Here is a 10,237-nt window from a genome sequence, read left to right as displayed (position 1 = left end):
ATGTAGAAGAATTCCTCATTTACTGGAGATTAGGAATATTATTTCAGCAAGTTTGCAAAATTAAATTGTACTCGCTGGACGTGGTGGCGCACGCTTGTAATCCCCGCGCTTGGGAGGCAGAGACAGGAGGATCGCGGAGGTTCGAAGCCAGCCACGCTGGCTTAAGAGACCCTGTTTCCAAATAAAAAGTATAAAATAGGTCTGGGAGTGTAGCCCGGAGGCAGAAGGGTTTCCAGGAACCCCAGTACCACAAATAAATAAATAAATAGTACTCAAAAAAAGGTGTTTGACTTTTGGCGATTGGTTGAAGCTCTCAGAATCAAGGTTTAGCTCAAATAAAACTGTGAACCAAAAATGAAAACAAAAAAGGCAAGATGTATTCAATTCTGAATTGATGAATCAGCTAAAACCGCATTAAAGAATGTCAGAACTGTGACGGGCAGCCGCTTCTCAGGACTGAGTGAGAACTCCAGACCCGGCTAACTAATGAACACAAACTGGAGTGGGGCGCTGCAGAGCACATCTGCAAGTGGAGTATTATTCTGAGTTGTGTCTGTGTTGTTTGGGTACTGAGGACTGAATACAGGGGCGTTCTATCTCAGAGTTACACTCCCTGACTTTTTATCTTTAATTTTGAAATGAGGTCTAAGTTGCTGAGGATCCCAGTAAATTGTTGAGACTGGTTTCAAGCCTGTAACCTTCCTGCCTCAGCCTCCCAAGTGCTGCAATTACAGATGTGTGCTATCACACCAGCTAATTTTTTTTTACTTTAGTAATTATTATTCCCCTATGATAAAACAAGGTGTTGGATCTGTGTAGTCCTTTTAGGGGTGTGTGTGGTATATAGAAAACAACAGGAATGCAAGCTCCAGAAATGAGCCTTTTATTAGTGGGAAGTAAATCTACTGCAATTAAGAGGGGGGAAAAGAAAGAGGTGGCACAAATTTTGAATTTTATGGTAATCAGATACACGCGGTGCTCATGTCCTTTCAAGAATATAAAGAAATAAAACCGGATTCAACTAGCTGGTTTCACCTCCACCATTTTATTCATCTTAATGAACAGATGATTTACATCACTTGATGGTTTATAAAACAAGGGATTGATCTAACCTGCTTAATGATGGTTGAAACGGGTTCATTATGGGTTCAAACTAGCACCTTGCTGAGCATTCTTTAACATAGTGCCAACGCAGTGTGGGAACTTTCAGAGTCTCAACTGAAGAATTCAGGATTAAATGGAGCTTTATAAAAGGCTTTATTGAAGAAATATACGAATATAAATACACTACCTACTCTTCCGCAATCCTGAAGGAGTAACTCTAATTTGTAAGCCTTCTGCAATTTGTTGACTTGGGCACCTACCCCGTGGATGATGGAACAAATCAAAAGACAGAAGTAGAAGGAACCGACATACAGGCAACTAGGAGGTGCTGAATACCAATTAAACTCTGGAGAGGTAAAAGAACAAAGGAGGGGCCGAAGGGATGATTCCCCGAGAGCCTAATAAGAACCTTTCATGGAGGGTTAACATTGCCTATACTCTCGTTGACTTGCGAGGCTGGGGCAGGAGGAGCACAAGTTCAAGGCCAGCCCCCCCCCCCAATTTAGCAAGATCTGTCTATAATAAACAAATACATAATAATAAAAAGAGCCAGGGTGTGGCTCAGTGGTAGAATGCCCCTGGCTTCAATCCTCTCCCCAAAGGAAAAAATATGTATATAACTTCTACTTTTCTGAGCACGGCTGTCACCCACAGCCCTGCGTGGGGAGGCGAGGCCTAGGGCTGCCCTGCACCATCCCGCGCTGCATGGCGTCTAGGCCCCCCAGGAGTCCGGCAGCCGCCCTCGGGGTCTCTGCGCCCTGCCGCCCGGGCCGGCCCAGGGGCTTGGGCACCCTCGGCCGCAGCCCCTGCAGCCTTGGCCCCGCGGTGCGTCCCGAGGGCGGGGGCGCTGCAGCCCCGTTGCCCCGACGCCGCGTCCCTGGCAGCCACCGCCCACGTCAGGGCTTGTTTAATAATCGCCGGGGTTTATAGGGCCGGGCGGGCGGGCGGGCAGCGGCGGGGCGCCAGGAGGGCGCGCCGGGCAGCGGAGGAGGCGCGGCGGCCGCGGCCCAGGGCACCTCCCCCGGCTTCCCGAACCCGGCCCGGCCCGACCGGAGGGGGAGGATGGAAACACCAGCCCGGCTCTGAGCCCCGGGAAGATAACACCCTTCCCGCTCCATCACCGCCTGGCCCTGTCCACTCCGGAGAGACCCGCGGAGGAGCGAGCGATGGCGGAAACCCTGAGGAGGCTGGTCTCCAGCGAGTATTTACGACGGCTGCAGGAGAAGCTGGAGGCCTGGATGAAGGACTACAACGTGAGTCCCGTGGAAGACCCCCGGGCTTGCCCTCCTCGCTTCCCTGCGCAGCCCTCCGAGGGGGTTTCTTGGGGCTGGCCTGGGAGGTCGCCTTGCAAAGCCCTGGCCTCCCACCAGCATGGGAAGGAAGGGCCCATGTCCACTGCAGCCCTTCGGATGCGATGGGACTGTGTGGGCTGCAGTCAGGAGACTCCACAAGGCGGTAACCAAGGACGCCGGCGGCCCTAGCAACGGGAAAGGCAGGGTCGGATCCTGTACGCAGCCGCTCTCTCCCTTGCTGACTCTGTGTGTGTGTGTGTGTGTGTGTGTGTGTGTGTGTGTGTGTGTGTGTGTTACTGGGGATTGAACCCAGGGTATTCTGCTTCTGAGCTATATTACCAGCTCCATTTTAATTTTATCTTTTTTTTGTTGTTGTTATGAAACAGGGTCTCACTAAGTTGCAGGGAGTAAGGGTGTGCTAAGTTGCCGAGGCTGGCTGTGAACCTGTGATCCTCTTGTCTCATCCTCCCAAGTACTAGGATTACAGGCCTGCACCATCACGCATGCTGCAACTTAGTTTTTTACTACACCTCTCCTCCTGCCTTTCCACAAGTCCCCCACTCTGAAGATACCCAAGGGCTGTATCAGAATAGTTTTTTTTTTTTTGTACTAAGAGTGGAACTCAGGGTTCTTCTACCTTCAAGTTATACCCCCAGCCCTATTTTTTATTCTTTATTTTGAAACAGGGTCTCACTGAGTTATAAAGGGTCTCACTAAGCTGCTGAGGCTGGCCACTAATCGTGATCCTCTTGTCTCAGCCTCCCAAGAACTGGGATTACATGCGCGTGCCACCACACCCAGCTCAGATGTATTTTTATAAACACCCAGGAATAATTACCCAGAAACCAGTGAGGTCAATGTCCGTTATGGTTACATGTGTCCTTGTGAGCTACTCAACATGGAGATTAAGGCAGTTTCAACAGCAGAGCAGATTTCAGGAGGTCTGTGGCCAAGGCTTTTGTAAGAAGCCAGTATTCAGCCAGGCGTGGCAGCACATGCTTGTAATCCCAGCATTTGGGAGGCTGAGACAGGAGGATCGCAGTTTGCAGACAGCCTTGGCTACTACTAAGCAAGGCCCTTTGCAACTCAGGGAGATCTTGTTTCAAAAACAAAGAATAATAAATAGGGCTGGGGGTGTAGCTCAGAGATAGAATGCCCCTGAGTTCCATTCCCAGTACCTAAAAATAAATAAATAAATAAAATAAATTTGTTACTAGTCTCTAAAGGTTAAAGACAACAATCCCAAGTCTGTTCATTTACCCTTGTTCACTGTCCTGCGGCCTGAGCTCTGAATTTTAAAAAAGCAAGCTGTTTGTCACAATGACACTAAGCATTCGACTGGAACGAATTAAATGATTGTTTTAGAAGCTCCCGATAAGTACTGAGAAATGCCATGGGTCATTCTGTTTTCTTGTCCTGGTAACAGCTGGCCTCGCTGTTGTCATTGAACCATTTCAGCCCCCTTCACCCTTTGCTCCTGTCGGTAGAGACTGCGTTCACAGCCCCCTTCCGGCCATCCCGGGCTCTGCCACGTTGTCCCCCCTCATTCCTTACCCTCTACTTTGCTTCCTCTCTTTCTCCTGATGAATCTCATCTCTGTACGCAGGACCTGTTCTCATCTGAGCCTCCGGCTGCCCGCTGGACATTTTTAATGGCGAGTACAGTGGTCATCACAAAGTCAGAGCAGTCTAGAGCCGAGTTTGGCCTCTCCTGCGCCCCAGCCACAGGCCATTTCCTAACCTGTCCTCATCATGACCTACTCCATGCCCTTTCCACCCACCACCTGCCGGCTGTAACCTCAAAATGCATATGGAACCTGAGTGCTTGTCATCAGCTCAACTGCTGCCACCTCTGTCCATTGTAGATCACCTTTTTTTTTTTTTTTGCGGGTCTGGGATTCAACCTTTGAGCTACACCCCCTGCCCAATTTTTAAAATTTATTTATTTATTTTCTCTCTCTCTCTCTCTCTCTCTCTCTCTCTCTCTCTCTCTCTGGTGGTGCTGGGGTTCCTGGAAGCCCTTCTCCCTCCGGGCTACACTCCCAGACCTATTTTTACATTTTTATTTGGAAACAGGGTCTCCTAAGCCAGCGTGGCTGGCTTCGAACTTGCGTGATCCTCCTGTCTCTGCCTCCCAAGCGTGGGGATTACAAGTGTGTGTCACCACGCCTGGCTTTTTAATTTATTTTGAAACAGAATCTCACTAAGTTGCGGAGGGCCTCACTAAGTAGCTGAGGCCATCCGCGAACCGCAATCCTTTGGTCTCAGCCTCCTGAATGCTGGGATTATAAGCGTGCGCCACCACGCCTGGCTGTAGATCATCTTTTACTTGGAGTATTAAAAAATATGATAACCCAAACTGATTCTTTTAAATCACAAGTCAGATTAACTTACTCCCCTGGACAAGACTCTCTAAACTTCTCATTTGACTCAGAAGAAAAGCCAAAGTTTGCTCAATGGCCTTGGAAGTTGGACACACTTGTGTCTCTTTCATCTCTCTGACCTTTTCTCAGACCACTCTAGCAACATTGGCCTTCTGGTTCTTTCTAGAGCAATACTTCAAATAGAACTTTCTCCGATGACGGAGGCTCTATATCTGTACTGTCCAATATGGGCCCTAGAAATGTGCCATGGATCCATTGAATAACTACATTTTTTATTTTACTTCATTTCAATTTATTTTATTATTATTATTTTTGTGTGTGCATGGTACTGGGGATGGAACTCAGGGGCCTTCTACCTCTGGGATACACCCCCAGCCCTATTTTATATTTTATTTGGAAACAGGGTCTCACTAAGTTGCTGAGAGCCTCACTAAGTGGCTGAGACTGGCTTCGAACCTGTGCGATCCTCCTGTCTCAGCCTTCCAAATACTGGGATTATAAGCATGAGCCACCATGCCTGGCTCAGTTCAATTTAAATTCAAATTGTCACGTATGGCTAGTGGCTACTTGCTTGCACAGCCCAAGTCTTGTTTCAGGGTGTTTTACACTTGCTGTTTGCTTTGCCTGGAAAGATCCTCATTTATTGATCTTTGGGTGAGAAATCAATATTCTCATGGTCTTACTTCCTTCAAGTCTTTCCTTAAATGTTACCTTCTCAGAGGGCCACCTGACCGTCCTGTTTATAACTCCAACCTTCTACGGCACCCCTGGCATTCACTGTTTCCTTCTCTACCTTATTTTTTCTATAATATCTACATCTTCTAGTTTTGCGCTTACTTGGTTTCTCCTCTACGGATTTCTGCCTTGTTCTGTTCACTGCTGTAATCCTAGCACTTGGAACAATGCTTGGTATTTAGTAGGTGCTCAAAAAATGCATCATGACTTAATGAGTGCCAGACAATCAGTTTCTCTGACTCATTTTTCTTCTTAAAACTTCATATCCACTGTAAAATGAAGGATGATCTCCCAATGTCTTCAGTTATTCCTTTGTTAAATTGAATTGAAACCAGAAGCTACAATTTTCAATTAGGGGCATAAGTGAAATGGTACAAATGTTCCTGAAAACCAGTCCTTGAGTAGCTAAAGGGAGGATGAAAAATTATTGATATACCACCTTGCATAAAATTTAAGTTAGATCTAAAATTACTCTGTATCTTATCATCTATGGTATGGATTTGGGCCAATTGCTAAGCAGTCTCTAAGTACTGCAAGGTTGTTTTATTAGTACCAGGGACTTAGGACTTAGACCCTAAGATGAATAATTGTGATGGTAGCAAACTCCATTTGTTAAAATATTAGTTATAGGAACCTGTGTTCATTAAAAACTACAAGTTATACATGCTATGGGAGGTTGATTTTGCTGACTGCCACCACTTCGACTCAATTTTAATTAGCCTGAGCAAAAGAAAAGTCCATAAATATTTCTTTAGAATTAGCATGATTAAAATCATCTCCCCAGGGAAAAGTTAGTTTCAAGGAAAAGGAATAAATGACTTAGATCAATTCTAAAACACAGTGCATTTACAAATATTTTCTTCTAACCAGCAATTATTGGAGTAACATCCTATTTAGTTTTTCTTTTAAACTTCCCTGATATAATTCCTTCTTATCCGATCTCCTAACTGCCACCTTAATTTGAGCATCACTACCATTTCACAGTGATCTGTTTTATACATCAATCGGTTTCAATGTATCCCATATAGTAGTTCCCACATATCTGTAGTTATACTTTCCCCAGTTTTTGTTACCTGTAGTCAACTGTGGTTTGAAAGCATTAAACAGAAAACCCAACAGAAATAAACAATTTGGAGGTTTTAAATTGTGTGCTGTTGTGAGTAGTGTGATGACATCTCTCACTACTCCGCTAGTGAAGCCTCATCTGAGACACGAATCATCCCTTTGTCCAGAGTATACACACTACACATGCTACACAGTATACATGCTACAGACTCTTAGTCACTTAGTAATTGGTTCAGTTTTTAGAATGACTTTTGATGTATCGCAGTGTTTGTGTTCAAGGATTCTTTATTTTGCTTAATAATAGCCCCAAAGAGCAATAGTGGTGAAGCAAAAGATACATTAGGGCATAAGCCATGGAGAGACATATTAGCTTGTATCCTATTTTACAAAGCTGCAGGGCATATAGGATTTTAAAACATGGTACTCCGTGTGTGTGTGTGTGTGTGTGTGTGTGTGTGTGTGTGTGTGTGTAAAAGAGAGATAGAGATTCTGAGAATAGTCCTTAATAGTGCCTAACTACCCCAATTTATCATGCAATGTCTGTATGGTTTAATTGATCAACTTGGAAGAAGGCTCAAATTACTGTGTAGAACTTAATTCTGATTACTCCATGGAGATATTAGCATGAAAAATTCACTTTACAATATTAGTAGCACCTAAAATGTCCTGCTTGGACTGAAGCTCTCCTCCATCTGAGACACTTTTTTCTTCTCCTTAGAGCCCTGTGGACTAGGGAGTCAACCTGGGTCAGATGTTCTGAGATTAGTTATTTCAAAAATTGTACTTTACATAATTATAGTAGCATCTGGTACATACTCACTGTCCCCATGATGACCTTATTCCCCAAGATAGGATTGATGAGATTTCTTAAACTAAAATAATAAACACCAGGACCTTATAGCCTAGAAACTTGATTATTTACTATGTGAGTTGGGTTGGTGAGAAGGGCTAGTAACACAAGATTTATTCACCCATTACTCTTCTTTCGTGTTATAGATATCAACACTAATAGGTGGGAACAACATATTAAATATCAACACATAAAAAGGAGATCTTATTGAGATATCTCTTATGTTTGGTTTAGAATAATCTTTGTGGTTGAAATAGAAACCCGTGCTCACCTGTGCCTGCTTACTAGTACAAAGGGTTGTTGTAGTGGTTGTTATGGTGTGTTCGACAGACTCCCTGCCCACCTTCACTCCTCCTCCTCAGTCAACATACTTACTCCTACATTCTGGAGGATTACATCTAATTAGTAGACGTCTAGAGAAAATTTTTCTTTTTATTTCTTTCCTAGCCAGACCAAGCTGCAGTGATGAGCAACCCCCCCGAATCTCAGTGTCTCAACAGAATATTTTTTAATCTTTATTCACACAAGACGTGAGCACGACTTCATCCTTAGCTCAGTTCCATCACCATCGAGTGGTGCTACCATCCTATCATGTGACCTTAGAGATTTGCAGGGCCAGAGGAGTGGCTCGTGCCCCCCACTTAATGTCCCTTAGCCAGAAGTACAGTCCCACGTCACTTACTGATCAGGCATGTTCTAAGAAATGCATAGATAACATGGGTTTATAAAACAAACAAACAAAAGCAGGGAAAGCATTTAATGTCATAGCACTTATGTTTAAAAGGTATATTTGGATGAAAGCGTTTGCACTATTATATAATATGTATGAAGTGTATTTTGTGCACTGGAAATTGCTGTATTTTGTGCTAAAATAAGTGGGTTTGAAGAGCTTTTAAAAATGGGATATTGAGTTTGTAACCCCAGCATTCGGTAGGCTGAGACAGGAGGATCGCAGTTCGTGGACAGCCTCAGCTACTTAGTGAGGCCTTCCGCAACCTAGTGAGACCCTGTTTCAAAATAAAGAATAAAAAATAGGGCAGGGGGTGTAGCTCGGAGGTCAAATGCTCCTGGGTTCCACCCCCAGACCTGCAAAAATAAAAGGGAGATTGAAAGTTTATTGAGAATGTTTGTTGGCAAATTGTATTAAGTTAGCCAGAGGTATATTAAGCATGATTGGCCATCTTTTTTTACATTGTGCAGGTGACTCAAGGTTAGGTGCAGGAGAGTGTTGGATGATCACGGGGGGAAGTTGCTGGCTGACTAAGCAAGGCACAGCTCAGGAGTGAAGACAGTGGAAGAGACCAAAGCACCAGAGGCCCTTTGGGATGGGAGCCACACCTGTGCAGGGACAGTGCAGAATCATAACTGGAGTGGAGAGAGCTGGAGGGGCAAAGAGAAGAAAGGCTTGGTGGGAGGGTGGAAGAAAGTTATGGAGAACCTGCACATTGTGTGGCAGTTAGGATTGATGGGTTGGGAGATTTTTTTGGAGAAAGAGCGTGATGACCCGGAGGTTGTGGAACAACACTTTTGTCCTGTTCTCCTTCCCCATGCAAGGACACTTCTTGAAATACTTTGTGCCCCCCTCCATTCTACAATAACGGCTCTCATAATTGTCCCTAGAGGCCATCTGATAGCTGTTCAAATCCAATCCCTTTTCTCCAGCCTTTATTTCCTTGATTTCTCTGCAGCAGTTGACACATATCCAAATTTTGTGGCTTCTACTACTTCCCAGGTTTGGGGGGCTCCCAAGTCTGTTGTCAGGTTGAGCTCTGCTCCAGAGGCCTACCAGGTGGCCACCTGCTTTCCAGGTGGCTCCATGTGGATGCGCCAGAGGGCCTACTCAGCCAACATGAACCAAAAGGAACTAGCTGTCCAATCTTCAGTCTTGCTGGTTCTGTCCTTGTTGAGCGATGGCCTGTGTGATTGTGATTGTGCATCACAATTGCCCCCTCAGCCCAAGTCAGATACCTGGGTGCCTCCCAATCCATCCCACCTCATCTATCAGTCCAAGAAGCCCTGAGCATTCTGCCTTGTGAATAGCTCTCAAACACCTCCTACCTTTTCCCTTCAGTTGCTGCTGTTTCTTATACCTGGGAAAACTGGCTTCCAGGATGTGTTTAGGGCCTATCTCAAGAAAACTTTGTTGCAAAAACTCCTAGGCATAGTAGCTTCATGCAATCCAGAAAATTTGCCCCAAATAAAATTCAGGGTTTTTTTGGTGTCATGGATTGAACCCAGACACATCATACCCACTAACCTCGTAGCACAACACTCACAAATGTGTGGTGACACTGGTGTAAACAAGCCCATTGCCCTTCACTTGTATAAAAGTATAATTATATACAGTAGATATTTGACAACAATAAATTATGTACAATTATATGCAGTACATATTTGACAATAATAACAATAAAATTATGATAGTTTTTACTATCACTTTAGAATATTTAACACTTATAAAAAATTTACAGGGAAACAGTTTGCTCTAACAGACTGCTGGCAGCCTGAGTTCGCCCTGACTCTTGATGCATCAAGAGGCCACAGGGAGTGACTGAGCCGATGGTCCGGGTCTGTGTAAATGCATGTTAGGGTGTTCACACAATGATGAAACTGCTGGCAATGCAGGTCTAAGGACTTATCCTCATCTTTACATGATGCATGACTGTAAAATAAAAGTTACTTGAAGAATTCTCATCTTTACTCATTAGGATGTATTTTAATTTTCTCCCATATTGTGTCATTAGTATTTGCCATTTGAGACTCACTAAACGGATTTCAGTACCCACTAATGTGGTGATGATCGATCTT

At 44.6% G+C, this 10,237-nt stretch overlaps 1 protein-coding gene across 1 annotated transcript in view; it reads left to right on the top strand.

Annotated features, from left to right (window-relative positions):
- Positions 1 to 2,270: 2,270 nt before the first annotated feature.
- The window catches only part of SPATA18 (spermatogenesis associated 18), a gene marked incomplete at both ends in the record, with an annotated part of 45,989 nt that continues 38,022 nt past the window's right edge, over positions 2,271 to 10,237 (top strand). The window contains one exon of the mRNA XM_080697246.1: positions 2,271 to 2,357. Coding sequence (XP_080553372.1) covers positions 2,271 to 2,357 — 87 coding nt within the window. The remainder of the gene's footprint in view (positions 2,358 to 10,237) is intronic.

Source organism: Muscardinus avellanarius (assembly GCF_963383645.1).
Source record: "Muscardinus avellanarius genome assembly, chromosome: 6".
Classification (NCBI taxonomy): domain Eukaryota; kingdom Metazoa; phylum Chordata; class Mammalia; order Rodentia; family Gliridae; genus Muscardinus; species Muscardinus avellanarius.
Note: the sequence above shows the minus strand (reverse complement) of the source record. Positions and strands in the feature narration are given on the sequence as shown.